The 23,044-nt window shown below is 36.7% G+C and overlaps 1 protein-coding gene across 1 annotated transcript in view; it reads right to left on the bottom strand.

The window, feature by feature from the left end:
* Positions 1-8,690, bottom strand: part of Cps1 (carbamoyl-phosphate synthase 1) — a 107,750-nt gene extending 99,060 nt beyond the window's left edge. The window contains exon 1 of the mRNA XM_048458818.3: positions 8,420-8,690. Within this exon, the coding sequence (XP_048314775.1) occupies positions 8,420-8,545 (126 nt within the window). The 5' untranslated portion in view covers positions 8,546-8,690. The remainder of the gene's footprint in view (positions 1-8,419) is intronic.
* Between the last annotated feature and the right edge of the window lie 14,354 nt (positions 8,691-23,044).

The raw sequence follows: 23,044 nt of genomic DNA, 5'->3' as shown, positions 1-23,044 counted from the left end.
TTCCACCAAAACACCCATCCAAGCTAATATTGCTCTGAAAGTGGTCTATTTTTAAGGGTGGACACACAGCTGAACACAATCAGCGTGCAGTTGGATGTGGTGATACACACATGGAATCACAGATTCTGAAAGGCAGGTGCAGAAGGAGGATGAGTTCAAGATCAGTCTCAACTATAGAGTGAGACCTTATCTCTTAAGACAAAAGTAGAAGAGCAAAAGAAAAGAATGTAGAAAACATGTAGGCATATGTTCGGATCACTAAGCACAAGTACAGCATGCAACTCCTTAAAGTTTATATGCATATTCACAGAATTAATTTTCATGATTGAACTTGGACCAATGTTAAAACTATTTCTGTAATTAATAATATTATCTCTCCCCTTTCGGGATCACGTTTGCTCTCTTTCACGTCAGTAATTATATTTGCAAAATATGCAAAGAACGTAGAAAAAAAGAGATCAAGGATTTTGGTTAATATGGTTCTCAAGGAAGATTCATTTAAGCTAACTTGACTTCTTTTAGTCTAAACATTGTAGACACTAAGGATCTGGAAGCCAATGAAGTTATGAATAAGTTCTCAAAAAGTCCATTCAGGGATCTGGGGCCATGGCTCAGCAGGTAGATGCTTGTTGTGCAAACGTTAAGGCTGGCGTTCAGCTCCTCAGAATCCTGTAAATCATCAGGCATGGTAGGAGGCCTCTGATACTCCCGCACAGGCCTATGTATACATGTATGTCTGAGAGGCTCAAAGGCCAGGCAGTCTAGTAGATGCAGGATAGTCCAGTTTCACTGAGAGACTTGTCTCAAACAATAAGGTGGAAGGCAACAGAGGGCAACACTGGTTGTTGATCTCTGACCACCACGTGCCTGTACACAGGTGAATGTACACAGAAGTAAACCTGCGTTCTGTTGTCGCTTGATGGGAATTCAAAAGTGAAAAAGAAATATAAAACTCTCTGTGACCTAGTAATACTAAATGTTAGTTTTAACTACAAATTTTTGTATGACTCTCCATGAAATTATAAACATTTCTAGACATCTAATACTTTACTTCGTTTGTGTCAATTTAAGTACTATCTCCATTTTAATCCCCTGTTTTATGTAATATTCATCTCTATGAAACTGCATTATATAACTATCCATACATTGTCCATTCTTACATTACCTCTAGTTTGAACATTCTAAACTAAGTCTAATTGCGTGTCTTCTAATACCATGTACCTTGGAATTCTTTTACTAATTAGGAGTAATTTTTAAGAAAATACAATTTTGTGAAAGAGATTTGTCTATAGCTGATAACTCTGATACATTTTTTCACATTTTTTTGATTTGCCTGTACAGATTTTAGTGTTGTTGTTCTACCATGTCATAAAATATTTTAATTCCATTAATGAAATTTTCTAAAGTATGATTATGTGACTATTATCACACTACTCCTAAACCACTCTTCTCTTTAGGACTTTAATTTGTGATCAAAATTAAAATTCATTTTGAAACTACAATTACAGGCTTATTTTCATTTTTGCATGAAGTGACTGATTAGCTTTATAAGGCTAAAAACAAATGCCCAGAATTCTTTAAAGCTCTCAGTTTGAGATCACATTTAAAAGAGTCGATAATTCAAAGACTTTTCTGTAACCAGAGCGATGTGACAGCTAATAACAGGAGCCACACAGCTAAGCTAAGCTTCCGAACGCTCTTCCAAGTATCCCTGAGGTTAGTCCTAGGAAGTAGATTCAAAACGGAAGCAGAATTTATAATTAGCCTATAAAGTTTCAAATCAACCTCATGTTTATTGCTGCTGGGTGCTTCTTTGCATTCCTTGTAGGGTTGTGTATTATCACCCATGGATGCTCATTCAAGGGTCTGCATACAGCATTATTCTACTAACTTTGATGATGCTGGTCCTTTACTTTGAATCATGTATTTTGTGGGTTTGTTGCTGTTTTAAATTTTTTATTTAAAGACACAGAAAACAGGTAGAATGAGTTGTTTCTTGTATTTGAAAATGGCCTTGGACTTTTGCATTTGGGAGCACACCAGAGGAAGTAAAAACTGGAACAATTTACAAACTGAAAAACAGTGCATACTGTTATAGCCACACAAGGATGGTTTTATTGAAAGGAAAGGGAAATATCAGCTCTAAAGAGCACTTTCCTGAAACACACAATTTGTCTAATTTCTGACACCCATGTAGAACAGAAATCCTTAGCGATTCCTTGATCTAAACCTTTTCTGAAAGTCCAACAAAATAAAAGGAAGGAAAAGGCAACCTTATGTGACATTGAGTTAAAATTCAGATAGTTGGGGACTGTGGCATAAATAATAAAATCCCAGAAATGAAACTGATTCAGCAGATTCTAGCGACGACTTCAATGGCTACATCCCCAGGATAAGAAGCAGGCAATAAAATGTCAGGTTCAGAATATCTATTGGTGGGGAAGAAAGGGAAGAAGAAAATTATGCAACTATACTATAATCTAAAAAAGAAGAAATAATAAAAAAGAAAAATAACTATTTGATGATTGAGTTCTCTTAAAGTTCTAACCACATTTTCTGATAAACTTCTCAGCTTGTGAACAAGAACAGTCTTGCTAATTTGAGTACTTACACATCTGTGAAATGGGAGGAGTGACGAAGCTTCTGCCTCTGGGTATTCATATTTGCAAAGAAAATGCTTTGTGTGTAAAGCCTTAAACTACCTGAGCAATGCAGTCTACAAAAGATTTGGATGTAAAGCATCATAGAGATAATAATCGCCTTAAGCCAGTAAGAGAAATAAAAATGATTTGCTCTGGGTATCTGACTGTATTGCCGCTAAGTCATTTATCTAAGTAGGCAATTTGCATATCAGAGAAAGTGGAGGCCCTGTGTGTTTATTTCCATTTTCACCATAGCCTCAAGCTGTATAATATATTTTATTTGTGGCTAACCTGATGTTTCATAGCTATTAGTTCACTTCAGTACCCAGCCTCTTAAAACATATATCCGAACTAAACCTTGAAAAGCCATATTTTCTTTCTGAGAATTATTATGTAAATATTACAGAAAAAGTAAAGATCATGAAGTTTTTTTTGGGGTAAGTGAAATCTTAGCTTTTCATTTGTGGAGTTAGGCTGTCATAATATAAATATTTAAATCCATAATTATAGCACAATTTGTTATCTTTAAAGTATTTGACGTTCTTCTTTGCATTTATGAATGCTTAACATTTCAGGATGTCTGAACATTGTAACTGTAGCAATTAGTTAAGCCTTACAGCGTCAAAGTCCTCTGGTTTTGGTTAAACATCAGCTAATGTAGAAGATAAAAATCACAAGGTTAATTTTGAACAGCCCCCTGTTCTGGGCATTGGTGAACAAAAGAGCCAGATTCATAAAAAAAATTTGTTTTAATTATATTTTGCATAAATAAAGTATAGTATTTATAAAGATCCCATTACAATTCTTTATAAGTTACATTTTTAACAATCTCTAGCTAAGCATATGCTATAGAACAAATGGTTATAAATTTGGGAGTATCTAAAATAGTTTCAGCTAATTTTTAGTTTATAGTTATATTTTAATATGGTCTAATTTTTAATTTTATAACTTAGATAAAACATAGTAAAATTCTGTAGCCATACATCAACACTATTGATTAATTAATGGCAATTTCACCACCCAGCTACTTCCTTAAGAAATTTAAGAGCTTCCCAAATAGCATTTCATAAGCTGGAAAGTATCAAGAAAAAAGAGTGGCCTCAAAAATATGACCGTGTTAAGCCGGGCGGTGGTGGCGCACGCCTTTAATCCCAGCACTCGGGAGGCAGAGACAGGCGGATCTCTGTGAGTTCGAGGCCAGCCTGGTTGGTCTACAAGAGCTAGTTCCAGGACAGGCACCAAAAACTACAGAGAAACCCTGTCTCAAAAAAAAAAAATCAAAAAAAAAAATATGATCGTGTTTTGAGCTTGTCTGTACACATGAATAAAAGCAAGTGCAGGCTAGAGATTTCCAGGCTCTAAAGTCACAGCACGTTCGAGTCTGGCCCATGAAGCCTTTTCTGAGGCCCCATCATTGTAAAGACATTGGGAAATACTAATGACATCACAGTGGCTCAGTCTCCTCCTAAAGTGCGAAAGAGAACCCCAACTTAGTGCCACTGCAAAGGGGACACTGGGGGTACGACTGCAGCTTGCAATCTCAACAGGTCAGAAAGACAGAGGAGGTCTAATAGAGGCGTGATAGAGAAATGATTCCATTGCCGCAGCAGGTAAACCGCCTCATTTCACCTAGAAACCATTAAGCAGCCTTCTCAAGCAGGAGCAAAGGAGGACTTGAAGAGAAGCTAAGGAAACATGTAGATCAAGACCAGGCTAGACCTTTTGGTTCTTCTTAACCAGAATTCACAGCTCCTGATCCAGAACCGAACTATGGTAGGCCAATGAAGTTCCTAGGGTTCAGCAGTAGGAGACGCACTCTGTGACCCTAACAAAGAGTACCTGCTCCCAGGGTTGTCTTACTCACTACCCTCTCCTGTAACTTTCCCAATGGCTGTATGCAAAGATGCTCAATTGGTCAAAGCACTGTCAATGGTAAGCAAATAATGTGTGCTTCAAGGAGACAAAATGTGGATAACATAGACAGGAATGTAAAAGAGAGGCCATCTCCCAACTACGGAAAATGTGTGCATCAAAAACAATAAAGTTACCTCTCCTCTGAACTAATTAGACAATGGCTATTTGGGACTTAAACATAATTTTTATTGAAAATTTTGCATTAACGTGGATGAAATCCATCCCTAACATGCATGTAATAAAAAGACTCATAAAATAGCAAACCTTGAATAAGCTTACCCCTCTTCCCAAATATTGTACAAAAAGTCTCCAATATACTAATAAATTTTATTTTCCATGGATGATTCTGCTGAAAACTACTCAATAGCTAAATGATTCCGGTTGTGGGACTTTTTGTAGTTATCAGTTCTTACTCAAATGACAAAGACTCCTCCTGATAGAGCTAAATTGGGACTTCTTTGTTGGAATCAGAATATAGCCTTACAAAATGAAATCCTTCAAAGGACCCTGTCACATCCAGATTACTGGACAGGGTACTCAGATATTAGGTGCCTGACTTTGATGAACACAGGTTCTGTTTCTAAATATGGGTAGATTAATGTTGGAAGTGATTCTTATTAGGCATTTTTCCTATTCACAAGGAACTTAGCCTCTTCAATTGAATATCTTTGATTCTCAAATTGATTTATAAGTACAATGAAAGCAATTCAATTTTGGTGTCTTTGAGAATTAACCTTTACGTTTATTGACAGAGACTATACATTCATTACCACCTGATTTTTGCCTATTCCTCTTTCTATATTTTTATATTATATATACTCTGTATTATATATATTCTTCTATATTGTATATTCAATATACTGGCTGATCTGTCCAATACTGGAGAGCTGGATAAAGTGGTGGACAAAACTGGACATTTTTGTATACATTCTGCCTTTTAATACTGCATTATTAATAATAAAAATGGTCAATTTTGGTCCTCAGATCATATTTGTTATTAGAAATATCTTCTTAGAGATAAGTTTAATATTTAAGCAAAAGAAAAATCATCATGATAAATGTGCAAGGTTTCTCATCACGTGTCATGTCCTTGAAATAATTTGATGACAGGAGGACACAATCTGACCCTGTACTAAGTCTTTCTACTAAAGTGGATGGAACATAATTTTTAAGTATTCATCTTTCATTTCAAAGTGTCTTACAGGCTTCAGCATTGTGTGGTGATCACGCATTCCATTCCTACACTTCCTATGATATGTCTAGAGAACAAGTGAATTATCAAGGTCAAAGTAATAAGAAATGTATAACCGAGGCTAGAATCCATATTTTATTTTATTTCCCAGCCTCAGTATCTTCCTCAATACTGTTACAACTGGCTGAATATAATAATGCACACTGGGCATTTTCAATACTAATAGAAAAAAGATTATAGTCTCTAAAACTTTCATATGTTATGGTTGTTGATCATTTATACCCTTGCTACCAACTTTTTTTAAAACAAGGAACACCTTGAAGTTTTTCTTTCTTGCCTATGAGGGAGACGCAGTCAGGTCCAGTGGCAACACACGCTCTGTAAATATTAACCACATACAAACATGCAACGAAGGGTCACAGAAAAACACAAGTGTGGCACTGCTATATGCCCCTCCCTTTGTCAGCACAGGGAGAAAGAAAATGACCTCTGCTGACAATAGAAAAGCCACCAGGCTTATAGGGCAATGCTTTCTGATCTGCGTGTCTTTCACAATCCATTTACTGTCTGTAACTAGCTGTCCCGTCACTAACCTTTTGAAACTGCTCCCATGCCCTTCACTGACGATTATGGAAATATATTCTAATGATTTTAACTATCTTTCCAACATTGTACCCATCTCAAAAGAATAAATTGGTTACGTATTTCTTAGACAACTGAGTTTTTAAAGAGAAGGTAAAATATAGAGAGAGGACTATTTCAAAGTAAGTGAATAACGCAGGCCCCCCTTGAACTTGTTGGGATTTTAATTCACTAGTGTGAAGCTTAAAGACTTCCATTTTCATGCCTGGCATTCCTCCAAAATTCTGGCGAGTAATGACTACATGTGAGTAATGGCTTGTACACCTTGAAATGATGGCTTATTCCTCTCACAAATTTGTCATTCTTAGCTGTGAACTATGGAAGACCCTTGAAACAGATCTACCGCCGTGAGCTGGAACTGCTCTCCCAGGGGTCTGTCCACATAATTAGCTCATGTTGTGCTGTGGTTATTGCTGTACAGAGTGTTGCTGAGTCTGGGGAACTGACTTTTATAATCACTGTTGCTCCTAGCATCTTACCTGGCCACTTCATTGCTCTGTCTTGTGTCTAACAGAACACGTTCATTCTTACCTACCTACTTCTGTGAGACAAAATATGTTCCAAGTGACCTGATATTAAAATATCACAAAGCACTTTAGCTGTAGGTGATACTGTTGTCGTTAGAGTCTCTTCTCTTCGTTGGGACATGTAACTGTTTTTAAGGCATTGAAAACACTTAATAAAACCCAAATATCACTCTCAGTCTTTATCTAGGTACTGTGTCTTTGATGGAGGTTTAGAATATCCATTCTCCTTAATAGCTTCAATCTTATAATCAAAATGGATCCAAAATGGTAGTTTCTTGGGCTTTGTTAAAGTCTTCTCAGGGTAGCAGACTCAAGCTGCTGACATACCATTGATATGAATATAGGTCTCTTTCTCAATCTCTCTCTCTCCCTGTTCCCTCCCTCCCCCTCTTCCCTCCATTCCTCCTTCTTCTCTCCCACCCCTCTGCTTATCTACCTATGTCTGCCCAACTCCTATCTCTGGAAACTATAAGAACCAATGGAAATTGCTTGTCCCAGCAGATACCAGAACCCAAAGCCTCTGAGATCCTGACCAAAGCAACGTAAGCAGGAAAATCTAAGGAGCACCAGGACAATTTTTCCATCAGCCTACTATGCATCCAAAGTACAAACAGAATGCCCTATGATACTCTGACCTATTTTAACACAACAGTTAAAGAGGAATTATTTCTACTTCTTTTTACAGCTCTTCACACTAAAAAGGCACGATATTGAAGCTACTGTGATCTGTTAAACCTTGTATTCTGTAAAGAAACTCTTCATTGGCTAAACTTCCACGGTGTTGTTCAGACTTCTCCAGTAAGAAATATCTTCACAGCGTGATAGGAGAGGGTGGAAGTTCCTGTAGGTATTTCACAACCAGAGGTGGACAGGAGGAGGGAAGCTATTTACTGTCCTATCCTGGACTTCCCCCCAACTAGAGACAGACCTGCATAGACCGCTTGTCAGTCACTGCTTGCCTCAAAAATCTGATTCTGCAAAAATGAAGATCATAAATATTTCCTCTGATAAGAAAGTCAAAAGAACATGGAAATGCTATATTTCTCTCTGTAGAGTGACTTTCAAAATGAAAAATTCATAGATATTTTCCTTCTACATGTTTAAAATTTTATATTTCAGACCTTTCCAATGGCCCATTATATAAAAAAGGTTTCACATACTGTGTGTGAAGGTGAAACTTATGTGCATAGAAGTGACCATATTCTTTTGATTCACATCATAGCACAAATTAAACTAATTTATTAAGTGTTTTTTATATAACACACTTATATTTTATATGCTCACAGGAACTGGAGTCATTCTATATTTGGTAAAGATCATTCCAATTTCACTCAGAGAAGATAAAAAAATAATGCTAAATAGATTCTATGTTAAAGCAATTGCTAATGAACAACACTTTGGAGCTGTATTCGAAGCTGTATTTGCTCTGTCAGCACCTCTTGGCTTCACTGCTAGCCTGTGCCTGGGGCAGTGGTATCAGAAACAAGAAACAGGGGTATTACCTTCACAGAAAGGAGCCTGATGCCGGGTCTGGAAAAGTCCCATTGTCGCTTCCCAGTCACACTGGCGAAACCACAGCCGCTCTTCAGGGTCCGCACCACTTTGCAAGCAGCCAAAATCCTCGTCATTTTGAAGAAATTTTGTGACTAAAATTAAATCACAAATATTTCCTGAGATTTTGGTTATTCAATTTGTTTTAAATTAGAGTGAAAGGAAGGAGTGTGGAGACCATGCAGTTGAGGCTGAAGGCTGACAGTGACCTTTGACTTTCCATTCATTCTGCCATTAAATGTCCTATCCCCGGCTCCTCCTCCTCTTAGTCCCTCCCCACATGCTGATGTCCAGAGATGTTCTAATGGACGTGTCACACAAATTGCAACACAACAAATGCAACCTTCTCCTTTGAAAATAATGCTAATGTTGTAGCAAGGCAGCCAGCCATCAGAGGAGTTGCTTATGCAGCTGAATAAGATGACCCCAGAGCATGGTAAACAGACTTAGGGGTGCCCCTTACCCAAAGGGCAGCAACTTTGTAGTTATGCAAAAGATCAAGCACTTTTCTGTGTTGTAAATGGCATAGGATTTGCCTCAGAAGGTGTTTGGATCTCAAGAAGCCCAACCCTGGACATATTTTGCTTGTGAAAAGATTATGAAAACCACATACAGTGAAGAGAACATCAAAATTACTTTTTCCCCACAAATACGCAAGAAAGCCATTTGAATTATTTGGGAAGAGGGGCATTGATGAAGTAGTATATTAGATTCTTATTATGACATTTTTTCTGCCTTCCAGATTTTAAAACTACAAATAATAATTATCAGAACACAACTGGATAAAAGTAATCTACTATATCCCTCGAAACCTCTCAAGCTTGTAAAATGTGAATAGAACACTGGGAAATAATTTAACATAAGCATTAATCTTAATTATTTAGAAATTAAATGTCACCTAAAATAATCCAAAATGGGTATTCATGTTTCGACCTAAATAAAGCTACTCAAGCCTTTAGTCAAAGGTAAGAACAGGTAGTCAAAAGGGTCACATTAGCTAGTAGGGTATCTCACTTAAGCCAAGGGGATCTATAAAGAGCAGAAAGCCCCACAGCACTATCCTCAGATAGACCTGAAGACCAAGAAACGAAGGCACTGGATACTTATTCATCATTATTTCCACAATGAAAGTGATGGCTAGATTTGGGAATTTTATTGACATAGTTGCAATGCTGGGATGAGAAATGTAAAGTCAAGAATGGAACAAAGAAAGGGAGGGAAGTAGAGAGGGAGGGAGGGAAGGAAAGAAGGAATAGATCAAAATAGAGCTTAAACTAAATCCTTTGTCTTGATGTATTAATGTATAAACATTCTCTGGGCTCAAATGATTTGGATAAATTGGTTAAATATTCTAAACTCACGGAAAATTCATGCACTGTGACTCTGTAACCAACCTCTAGATTGGAAAACCCAATAATGGATAAAATGGTGAGTGACTTTGAAATGAGTGTTCAGATAGACCAAAACTTACAACCAAACTGCCAAACATCATGACATGAGGGAGGGAACTTCCATTTGGGCAGGTCAAAGGGGAGGGGCTTAGGTGGTGATGGGTAGGGAATCCCGAAAGTGAAGCCACGAAAAGTTAAAAGAAATAGTACATTTTCATGAAAGATTTTTTCATACTTTAATTTCTTTCTCTTTTTAACCGCATTCTAATAATTCTTTTCTCACATAAGCTCCCTACATTTAGCTGAGTGGATGACCAGAGTGCATCATAAACACAGAAGATGGGAATTGTCTTAGAAAATTTATCTTTTATGAACAGGATCATTGTGGGTCCTCTAAGTTTACATAAGTCATTTGTACGGAAAAGCAAAATTATTTTACAAGGACTTGCCATCTTTTATCCATGTGCTTACCTTAGCTGCCATGTGCTGAGGACACATTAAATGATTCTTTCATTTAATCCCACATAGAAAAATAAAATCAAGGTACTTCTCACACTTGAAAGAGTAAGAAACATTATAACACCTTCTAATTTAGTGCTTTAAAAGTCTTTTATTGTTTCCCATAAATTGAAAGAAGTCTTGATGCTCACTCTCTCTCCCTCCCTCCCTCTCTCTCTCTCTCTCTCTCTCTCTCTCTCTCTCTCTCTCTCTCTCAGCTGGAATGATGATTACATGGGTAAAGTATTTGCTGTGCACACATGAATACTTAAGTTCAGATTCCCATCAAAACCCATCAAAAGTCAGGCAAGACAGCTTGCATCTACAATCCTAATTCTCCAATGGTGAGATAGGAGGCAGAGCCACAAAAATCCCAGGAAGTTCATGGATCAAGAAGCTTGGCATACATGGTGAAAAGCAACAAGAAAGCCTGTCTCAAGCTAGGTGGAAGGTGAGAACCAACATACAAGGTTTTCTTCTAACCTCTATTCACATGCTGTAGCATGCAGGAGCACACACACACACACACACACACACACACACACACAAATAAAGGAGAGTGTATGTGTACATATGTGTCTATATAATCACTGAATAATAAAATTACTTATCATCTCTTTAAAAATAGAAGCATTCAGTCTTCCAAAGTATTTAATTTTAGAAATTTGCAACTGAGGTGTCTGTTACTGTAATAATATCATATTGGTTCCTCTGATTAATTTATTTTCATTCTTATATTTAAATAAATTTGAAAAATGAATGTTTCAACCCAATTATAACCGAAAACAACAGTTTTGCATGTTTTCCTCTAACATCTATGTCTATGTAAATTATAAAGACTTCAGTGAACTTCCATAATGTTTTGGGAAATAAAATCATATCAAAACATGATTACTATAGTTATAAAATCTTTTATAAGTCTTAACTTGAAAAGGCTACAATGGTTCCACTTTCATTTTTTCCTATTGCTTTTGCATTGCATATAAATATTGTCATTTTGGTCAATATTACCAAGTTTCTTCCCGAAAGGACTGTGTCCCTTTACCTGCCAGTTACCCCTTCAGTGCCTCTCTCAGTGCACACAATTACTACACCTAGCTGTTCCCTTTCTATTTGTCTTTCCTTCCATGCAGGAAAACAGAATTGGACTTCACTTAACATTTAGGTTTCTCCTGAAACTAACCACTTCTGATCACATCATCTTTGTTCCCATTAATCCCTTCATAGTAATCATTTCAAAATGAGGACACATAAAGCAACACTGACTGCCACTGTAGAGACACTGATAGTGTCTTTTCTCCATCTGTCAAAGGAAGAGGCCTCCTACCAATTGGAAAAGTGAACAACTCCTTGTAGAAAATAAAGACCAAAGGTTGGGAATCAATAATGGCATTAGCAATTCCTCTTCAAGTGTACAGAAACAACCAGATGCCAATTCTTGAAGCAGGACTAGCCAGGTAATGAAGCAGAAACAATTCTAAGAAAGAGAGCTTCTGAAAAAAGAAAGAAGGAAAGAAAGAAAGAAAGAAAGAAAGAAAGAAAGAAAGAAAGAAAAATAGAATTTAACAAAGTCATAGCAATTGCGCAATAGAAGCATTGGGGAACTGGATGAATGAATAAATAAATGAATTTATATGTACTGAGTTCCTGGCTGATCTGTGACAATTATTTAAGCAGTAGTAAAAAAAAATGTTATGTCAGTAAACAGAGGAGGAAATAAAGATGAGTAAGAATCAGGAAAAAAAAGAATTCTAGTTTTACAAAAGTCTCTTTAGAAAAAAAATTAAGTTAGAAGCAAGGCATCACTGGAAAGCAAAAAATTCAAAGTAAAGGAAATGCAAAAACTCCCTGAAGAAAGCCCCACTCGTGTACTTAAGTTGGAGAGCATGAAAATGAAGAGTACAAGGAAGAGGGGTCAAGTGCAGCCTGTGGTTTTATCAGTCAAGGAACACAAGGGGAGTGCTTCACAGTAAGGGTGCGGGCAAGGAAGGCTATGGCCTGGAAGGAAAGAATGAAGGCTATAACCACATAAAAGGCACGTACTGTCTTTGCTCAAAAGCGAGGGCACACTGATAAAATACTTCTTCAAACAGGAAGATTTCAACTTGTTTTTGTAGCTTACTAACATGTCAGTTGCTGATAATGACAATGGACAGATATTAAGTGCTTTGAGGAAGAGTTGCTTTAATTTTTTGTTTTTTTTTCTTTTTTTATAACACCCAGTGTCTTTGGAAACTCAATCAAGGGAAACATGTCCATTAAGATCCCATTGACATTTTGAGGGTTAGAAAGTAAGGAACCAATTATGATGAATGTGTTTATTAATCTAACATTTGATAACATAAATGTGAAGTGATATAAAAGAAGTTGAAAAATGAACCAGGAGAAGAGACCTTGTAAAATTGGTTTCATGCAATAATACCCCAAGGTCCATGTGATTTATAGCCTATGATAATAAAAGAAATCAGTCATTTGTGGGCTCCCAAGTGTTTGAAAACAGCTTAACGAGAACAAGTTCCCAACATATGCAACATGCAATTTTATTTCACAACAGTGAACTTTGCTGTACTCTTAGTTGCATTAAATGGCTTCATTGTTAACAGAAATAAAAATATCAGATGAAATCTGCCTTAACGCAAGAGTACCAGATATATTCTAGACTGACACTGGGCTCCTGTACAATTTGCAGAGAATGTATAGAAGTTGGCTGTTGCAAACGAGTTAGCCAAGTATATCGAGGAAAAGTGAAAAGCAAAAAGAGGAGACAATTTCTTACAAATTTGATTCAAAATTCAAATGACCTTGGAAAAAATGAAGACATAGTCAACGTCAGCATGGTGACGTGAAATCCAGTGAGGTCAGATGGAAGTCAGCCCAAAAGATGAAGAGGAATGTCTGCAAAGATAAGATCTGGAGTGCTGATTTCTGGAAAGAAGGCTTACGTAGTGCTGATACTGCACAGCAAGAGGCCCAAGTTAGTCATAGTTAACTATACTTGCATATTTAGAAAACTGAATCTACAGTAGAATTTAAGAAAAGAAACCGAAAGCTTATTGGAAAGTTAAATATTGAATAAATTGTAAAAATTAGTACTAGGACAGTGGCTATTAAAATTTAAAATCATGGCATGTAGGGTTACTAATCAAACTCAGTCTTCCTTAATGCTGAAAAAGGAAATTATTTAATATTAAGTTAAAAGATCTTACGGAAGAAGGTAAAAACACCAGAGTTTATGGTTACAATGTTTTAGCATACTGCATATATTTATGTAAAGATGTGAGTATATCTATGTATGAATACAGATTTAAATAAACTTATTTTAACAGTTTCAGTCATGAATAATGTTGAGGAATTTGCTATTTATTCTCATTGTTAGGCACTTACATACCTTATCTGTTAAACTTAGAAGCAATTCCTGGAATTATCAAGTGCTGTTTCTGTTTTATAGCTAATAGTGAGTGTGTAAGTAGTGTGTCTCACACCACACTGAAGAGTGACAAAGTCAGCGTCAGAACTCAGCTCTCCACCAATGCCCATCCTTCCCTCCAAGCTGGCTATACTTGGGGAAAGCAGGCATAACAGCACAGAATGAGCTGGAAAGAGTGGGCTGGGCATGGACAGAAAGCATGCTCATGAGTGGAGGTGCAAAGATCAGACTTCAGAGCATAGAAGTATTTACATATCACATAAAATGAAGATAACACAACTTCAGTAAAAGTCAAATAATGAGGGAATGAAGCAGTTGTGACTTTGCTTTGGGTATTACACTTAAATTTAAAATGAACAAGGATATGAAGAGAATTGTGTGAGAATAACACTAGCAATCTTTTCTCTGCAATTCAGATCAGACAGGCCAGATATAGCCAAAATAGCAAATCATCTTTCATGCTTTTCTATTTTATAGCTCATTGTTTGTAATTCCTCATCTAAAGTCACAGAACCTGAGTAGTTTTAGTGTCGTTCAATTTTCAAATTCATTTGGAAATAAGATCTACATTAATTAGAAAATAACCAAATCAGGAAGTATTTATTAAGAAATATGCCAGAATAGCAAACAACACATATCAGAAAATGGGATTGGCTTTAACCAAAACTGATTTCAAAAAAGTTGACAACATTTAAGTGCCTCACCTACATTCTTAGAGCACAAATTATATAGATAGCTTCATATAACTAGAGGAAACTTTTAAAGTATTTTTCTAGTTTCTTTATTTTATTTATTTAAGAAACTGGTAACTAGGCAAATATATAGTCATCTCATTATTATTGAGTTATTCTGTACTGAGTAAACCATTAGTAAAGTCTAGTTTAGTTTTAAAAATAGTCAGTGTAGACTTGAGTTTCAAATAATTGCCACAATTTAAATAGAAATAATTGAAAAGATTATTTTAAATAAAAATCATTTATGAATACATAGTGCTAATACTGGATACCAAGGGAGAGATGCTAACAACTATGCCAGTCTAGTTAATCTTGGTCAAAGCATTTTCTTAAAACTTGGCCTAAACATGCTTGCAATGACTAAATCATTGGATAGGTGCTCAATCTAACTAGTAAAATATTTTTATGAAAATGTAAAAAAAAAAGTGAATTCATCAGCAGCCTTCTTTGCACAATGATTATTATTGCCAAAAACCTCCAATCTTATAATGTGCTGAACAGAACAAACTGCTCTGATGAACTTGTTTTCTCAACTTGTCAAGAGCAAACACAAATGATTTTGCAAGACTCTAAAGAACAACCTTCACCACGAGGAAAGGTGGTAATTCGAGTCATGTGCCAGGACACTACTGGACCTTTTTTAACTAAACATGTGTGATGATCACAGTTTAGAAGTATGTTGTGTAATGGCCTTGAAGGTACCGACATAGTGAAGCAAGAGAGAACCATTTACTTTAGAATGACGTTGGGGACTTTTTAAACAGGTCATCTACGCAAATTTCTATTCCACTCCTTTCAACAGGACATTTGATATATTAAATCTGACACCTTCTACGGCCTCCTACTTTCAGGGGAATTTAATCTAGGAAGATGTGTTTCACCTTCTTGGAAACTGGATGAATGCTTTCACAAACTTTAAATTCCATTATCCTAAAATGTTATTGCAGATCTCCAGGAAAGCAACGCATAATTATTTCTCCCTCCAGTCTTGTAGGCTGTGAACGGTATTATTATAAAGCATTGAGAATCGTTGTTGTGGTGGTGATGGTGGAGGAGGACGTGGTGTTGCTGATGCTGTTGTTGTATACAGAGACTAATTTCTTTTAGAAAATCAATGCTCTGAAGGGAAAGAGATAATAAGATAGAGAGGAATGGCAACAAAAGAAGAAAGAGAAGCCGACATGCTTGTCTTTGAATTCTACTAACTGCTAACAATTAGTCAAAGTCCTCCTGGAATCGCAACTCCTGATATGGCTTTGAGTGTTGGAGAATTAAGTGCTTTATTCTGGTGTTGTTTGTTTGATGTCATTCATCCATAACCTATGCTCGCTTTCATTAAGATCATTCACAGCTCAGGAAGAAGAAAATGCGTATTTTCATCAATTGAGCCTGGATTAGGAAATAAAGGGTATTCTTAGAAACTTCGGGAACTGCAAAAACAAAGGAATTATGTTTAAATGTTGAAAAACTATGGAAAGATGTCAAAATGTTGTGTCTAAAACTGAACTAAATAACTGGGTATTTGGGGATGTGCTTGTAAAATCCTAACACCTGGGAGATGAAGAAGTTCAAGGCCATAGGAAGTTTATGGCCAGGTGTGCCTCAAAAAAAAAAAAAGGAAAATAAATTTAACTGACAGTAATGAGATGCCTGAAGTTGAGGGGTGTGCGAGAAGTCCAACAAAAAAAAAAGAATAATGAAGTGTGTTTTAAAGAGTAGGAGAAATGGTGTGATCAACATCTGAATAGTGCTGTTAGGCTAGATGGTACCCTAGCGTTGCTTGGAAAAAGAAAACCTTCAAATAATAATAATTATACTAACAACGGTGAAGGTATTCTGCAAAAATTAATTGTTCTGACTCAAAAGGTCACTTGCCATGCTTGGTTTTCTACTGTTGCCCAACCAATTCATTTGTAATTGATTCCCTAAGCATGATTTCTCTTATCACAGTCCATATACATTTAAATCAAGGATAAACAAAGGACTATTAGGAAACAGGCTTGTAATACAGGAACGCGAAGGTCCAGGTATGACATGTTGTTACTCTCATAGGAAATGAGAATTCCCTCAGAAATAGATTCAACTCATCTCCAGAGCTTGAACACATACAACTGTACATCCTGTAGACAGACTGATTCATAGACAAACTTTTAAATAAAGGACAAATATACTTTAAATAAAATCTTTTGTTGGCATTACATTGTTTTCCTCTTTTGCTCTTTAGAAGAGAAGGCTAGAAAGCTTGGGTCATAATGAAATTCATTATGGAATTCAGCTGAAATTCCAGGGCTGGAATTCTTATTCACAAGTAAATCAGAACATTTCAGTTGTTCTTTGTATATGACACGAAAGATTTGTTGTCCGTTAGATTGCAAAACCTTCCATTTTAGTTTTCTTTTCTATACACAGGACAGTTGCTATGGTACAGCTTGTCTTAATAATAAAAAATGAAAATGGTATAGTGACTTGAAACAGAAATGCAAATATGGAAATAAGCAATTTAATATCTTAAAATTAAGTTCTAAACAGTCTAATGTACAAATTTAATTTGTAGCTAGTTGGCTATTATACCAAAATATGTACCATGAAAGTTCATGTTTTAAATAAGAGGCAGCCCTTTCCAAATAATGTTTACACTGAACTAGATGCTTACATAATATAATAAAAAGTAGCAAACATATTAGTTTAGCATCGTTACTTTGTTTAAGTTATTATTTTTTAGCCCTTAGAGGTTGTAAGTAGAATATGGGCTCGTACTCTAGCTGCAGACATGGATGGTGACAAGGCGAGATGGCTCTTGGACATGACTGTTAAGTCAGGTTGCTGGCAGAGACAAGCGGAGGGGAGGATCCAGTTCTGTGAATTCTTTCACCTGCCTCACCAGGGCAGCTGGCTGGACTCCAACCTATCCAAGTACTGAAGATCCTCGATGATATTTTCCTCTTCTTGCCACACAAATTCCACCAGAGAAAATACTTAGGGCACAGAAGACCAAGTGAAGAGAAGAGAAAGGTCCAAGGAAAAGAGCTTGGTTATAAAATAACATAAAATACATAACTCAGTTTTCACAGTGGCTTGACACTCACTGTGTCAAAAACCAGTCAACTTGTGTTTACTAACGTTTTCTCTGTACAAAATGGAATTGACAGAGGAAAAACAAATAGAGCCGACTGCAACTCCCTTGGCCAACAGAAATTAATGCAATTCTTTGCCCTATGAGGAAATCTGAAGCTAAATGATAGTGAACTTTCTCTGTTTGCCTGTATTCTACCAAACCTTCAAATTCCTACAAAATCCTGCTGTCTTTCTGAGACACATTCTTCATGAACCTTTTGATTATATCAGTCACTACTTTGTCATTATTTCCTATGCTGACGTTACTATCCTAAATAAAATTAATAAATATCTCCATGCTGCTTTCTAACTACAGGGCAAGACTAAGAAATGCAGTATATTCAGTTTTCCAAAGCTTTCGCCCCATTTCTTCCACATTTTGTTTTGTAATCCCAAATTAATCTTTTCCTTGCCTCTGTTTAGCTTCAACAATAAGGAAAGAGTAGCAAGTGTTACTTCTATTGGGCCATGAGGGATAATCCTTAATCCTTCCTTCCATCAATGTTAACTAAGTCTTTTCAGGCCAAGGATAGTGCTAAAAATTCTGAGAGTAAAAATGAGAAGGGAAGACAGGCTTGCCCCCGCGACAGCTCATACCCAGAGTCTTTACAGGTTACCCTTAGAATCAGACACATCTTCTCGGGTCTCAGTGAGCTAGAAAGAGAGACAAAGGGAACCGCAAACCCCCAAGACCCAAGGACAACAGACCAAATCAATATTCCTCTCCAGCAGCCCTGTGATGATGAATTGTGGGCGCATGTCTGTACATACCAGAAACCAAAAGCCCCCCACATCATCTTTCATATCCCAAAGGAGTTGACCCACACTCTAGGAAGCCACTCAGATCCCACAACTTCTCAGAGAGCAAGAAGAATCAAATTTCATAGACAACTGTAGCTGAACATTCTGATTATCAGCATTGAACAAATTAACTAAGCTGTTAGCATATGCAGGACTAAAAGACAATGTCTAAAATTAAATCTCATATGAGTAATTTTAAAAAAAAAACAGATGTTTTCTAAAAATAAATGAAAGATAAGTCCAGGATAAAATATATTTCAGCATGAATTTAGATTACTATTCAACGCTAGAAACAAGTGAGTCAAAACATTTAAAAAGCAGCAAATCTTTAAATAAAACCCCACATACTCGTGAAAACAATAAAGCTTCAGCACTTATCCCACCCAATGAATACACCACAATATAATTACCAAAAGACATAAAAAATAAGGGTTCATGTCAAAGTTATTTTAAAGTTATAAGGATTTGTAAGCTCAGTAATAATCAATTTTCTCAAGAACTCCTCATCAGAATCTAGTTAAGTACTCAGCTCACCACTGTTCCTGCTCTTCCAAATCTTGAATGTGAACAGCTAAGAAAAGCTGGGCCACATCACAATCAAAGCAAGCAAATTTTTTACTGCTAAAGCTTAGATGGAAGATGGCTGGAAACAAGACTGCCATGTCCAGGCCCAAGTCAAAACAGTACTCTTTAAAAGCAGATTAATCTTTTTCTTCAGGCTTGGAAATTCTGGGCTATGTCTGGGAAAATAGCTACTCCACTACCTTGATACTGGGCTCCGTGTTTCTTCCAGACCTAAAATGAGACACCTTTCCTTATCTCATCTGGAAAAAAGAAATGGCTTCAAAGTCCAAGAGACAAGGCATATAGCAGGTGCCAGTAGGATCAGAGGCCTTGTTGGATCACCTGACTTACAATTACTATAGGAGGAAATGTATTGAACATTTATCCAATAAAAAATTCAAAATTAGCATATTTCCTTGATTAAAGGGCTCACAAATGTTTTACAGAATGTCACTATTAAATGACAACTATTGGTTGCATATTAAATGTGCTTCAGAATGATTTAACCAACAGAAATGTGCTCCAACATGCAACTTTATCTCAAACCTGATGAAAATTTTCACCTCATAGAATACGTACTTCTCATATTAATATAAGAATTCTAATTAATGTGGTTGAATATTAACATTTTATGGCCCTAAATTGTTTTAAGTAACAATTGCATGTATAAACAATATTTAATTAAGTAAAATATGTGTAAGTATTTCTCTTACCAGAAGCAAGGTATCCTGGTTTCCGTTAATCTCCCTTTGATATTTTTAAATCTTAGTAATCAGTAGAGCTAGAAGTTTTTTATTAAATGTTTAAAATAGAAGATTAAAGCATAACCATATTCTTTAAAGGAAAAGAAAAGAAACTATCTTTTTTCATTATACATACCAATCTAAGTTCCCACTCCCTCCCCTCCTCTCATTCTCTCCACATACCCTTCCACCCCACCCCCACCCAATCCTCAGAGAGGGTAAGGCACATTGCTTTGGGGAAAGCCCAAGGCCCTCCCTACTATATATAGGCTGAGCAAGGTATCATCCAAAGAGAATAAGTTCCCAAAAAGCCAGTACATGTAATACGGATAATCCTGGTGACACTGGCAGTGGCCCCTCAGTCTGCCCCAGCCATACAACTGTCAACCACATTCAGAGGGACTAGTTTGGACCTATGCTTGTTCCTTCCCAGTCCAACTGGTGTTGGTGAGCTCCCATTAGCTCAGGTAGACTGTTTCAGTGGGTGTATCCATTATGGTCTTGACCCTTTTGCTCATATTCTCATTCCTCCCACTCTTCAAATGAACTTGGGGAGTTCAGTCCAGTGGTCTGATGTGGGTGTCTGCCTCTGTTTCCATCAAGTGTTGGGTGGAGATTCTATGGTGATATTTAAGATATTCATCAATCTGACTACAGAGCAAGTCAAGATCGGGCCCCATCTTCATCCTTGTGAATTCCTGGGAATTTCTCTAGAGCCAGATTTCTTGCTAATCCTATAATGGCTCCCTCAATCAAAAGATGTTCCTTTCTCTCATCTCTGTCCTTCCTCCTTCTCAACTATCCCATTTCTTCAAGTTCTCCTCACCCCTCTCCTTATCCCCTCCTCTTCCCCTTCCACTCTCCCTTCTCCCCCAACCCTATACTCCCAATTTTATCAGGCAATCTTGTCTGTTTCCACTTTCCAGGTGGATCTATATATGCTTTTCTTAGGGTTCACCTTATTACTTAGCTTCTCTATGATTAAGAACTAGAGGCTCAATATCCTTTGTTTATAGCTAGTATTTACTTATGAGTACATACGATATTCATCTTTTTGGGGTTGGATTACCTCACTCAGGATAGTGTTTTCTAATTTCATTCATTTGAATGCAAATGGCCTGGAGGGATAGCTCAGCAGTTAAAGGCTAGGCTCACAACCAAAAATCCTAACTGTTGAGGTTTCTGTCCTGCCTTGTTGCTCACAGTCATTAAGTCCCAAAGAAAAACACAGAGGTCTACATTAATTATGAACTGATTGGCCTATTAACTCAGGCTTCTTATTAACTCTTATAACTTATATTAGCCCATAATACTTGTTTGTGTTAGACACGTGGCTTAGTACCTTTTTGGTGAGGCAGTCACATTTTGCTTGCTCTGTATTTGGCTTCCTCTGTGTCTGGGTGATGAGTGCAGACTGAACTTTTCCTCTTCCCAGAATTTTCGTTGACATGAGAAGTAGAGACTCTCTGCCTGGTCACTGTTACCCTGCCTATACTTCCTTACTGGCTACTGGCTAATCAGCATTTTATCAAAAATATTACAAGGGACAGGATAAAAGACCATTGCCCCATAGCACATAACCATATTCTAATACAAGTATATCCTAAACCTAAGCTTTCTTATGAATTCATTTCCTTACAGTGGTTGAGTCATTTAACCTTCAAATATAATACCTTCTCATAAGAAAACTGAGAAAGATCAGTGATAATGGAGAAAGAATCAGTGGCATAAGGTCTGCTCACCAGATCTGGGTGTGTAGAGGAGGAATGACTACAATCACACATTTCAGAAGGGAGCTGACAGCATAACACACCTAACATAAAGTCAGTCCCAAGATGCTTTCTTTGACTAATAGTAAGTAAGTAAGCATATGCTAGTCAAAAAGTAGAGGTTACTCTACACCTGGCTCTCTCATAAATCTATTCTACTATTAGCCAAATTAATTCGTCAGCATAAAGCCTAACTGTTCTAGAATCTGAACATATCAATGACACAAAAAAATGACAGAGATACATAAGCTGCTGAGATAATATCTATCACGTTTCTGTTGGGAGAAAACAGCAAAGAAACACCAATTCTTGAGTTGCTAAGGGTTGAATCTAGCATTTCCCACATGCTAGATCAGTGCTTTACTATTGAGCTGTGTCCTCATTCCAAGAAAACCCAATTTGATAAAACCTCACCTGGTATAATCTATGTTGAACTCCATAATAATAATAATAATCGGTGAAGATAAATATTTTTGATCCCTTATTGTTTGTATAACTCATTCATTCTCATCTTCCATTCACCTATTCATTTATTCTACCAGAAGTTGAGTAGCCTTCACTATATACCAAATGTTCCATTATACAATGGAATGTATATGGTGAAATGCTTTGGCTCACAGCTCATGGGTAGCAACAAACACAAGTGAATCAGATGCTGAAATCAGACATGGCTCGTGTATATCTCCCAAAGGTGTACATGTTGTAAGCTTGTTCCTGTTAGGGTGATGTTGGGAAGCAGAGAGGCCTTTAAAAAGCGACACTGAGGAGAAGTGCTTCCTGGCCCCCACCTCAGCTCTGGTTTCCTGTCTTATCATGCATCCCCATTCTAGATTCATCCATATTATGAACCACTGTGGGAATATGACCATAGCCAATGCCAGTACCATGTCCATCAATCTCTAAAACAATGAACCAAATAAACATCTTCTGTAATAAAATATTCTGTCTTTGATATTTTATTAAAGTAATAGAAAAATGTTGGACAAGGCGCTTGATGGTTCCCAGCTGCCTGGCTAGCTTAGACCCAAAACTATACAGAAACTATATCAATTAAATCACTACTTGGCCCATTAGCTCTAGCTTCTTATTGGATAACTCTTATATTAATTTAACCCATTTCTATTAATCTGTATATCACCACGTGACTGAGGTTTACAAGGTAAAGTTCCCAGCATCTATCTCGGGCAGCTCCATGACTTCTCTCTAACTCTGTCTTCCTCCTCCCATGCTATAGGCCAAGCCAGTTTCTTTACTCATTAACCAATAAAAGCAACACATAGACAGAAGGACCTCCCACACCATTTCTCCTTTTCTGCTTAAACAAAAAGGAAGGCTTTAACTTTAACATACTAAAATTACATATAACAAAACAGTTATCACTCAAGAATTACAATTACAATATTTATATCTACTTTATCTTTTATCATAACTAAGGAAAACTATATCTATTCTTCAACTCCATCAAAGACTTCACAGGATATAAAATTACTTAAGTAAACAGGAAGTGCATTGCAAGCAACTTTCAAAATTCTAGA

Source organism: Myodes glareolus, chromosome 1, assembly GCF_982192425.1.
Source record: "Myodes glareolus chromosome 1, mMyoGla1.1, whole genome shotgun sequence".
Classification (NCBI taxonomy): Eukaryota; Metazoa; Chordata; class Mammalia; order Rodentia; family Cricetidae; genus Myodes; species Myodes glareolus.
Note: the sequence above shows the minus strand (reverse complement) of the source record. Positions and strands in the feature narration are given on the sequence as shown.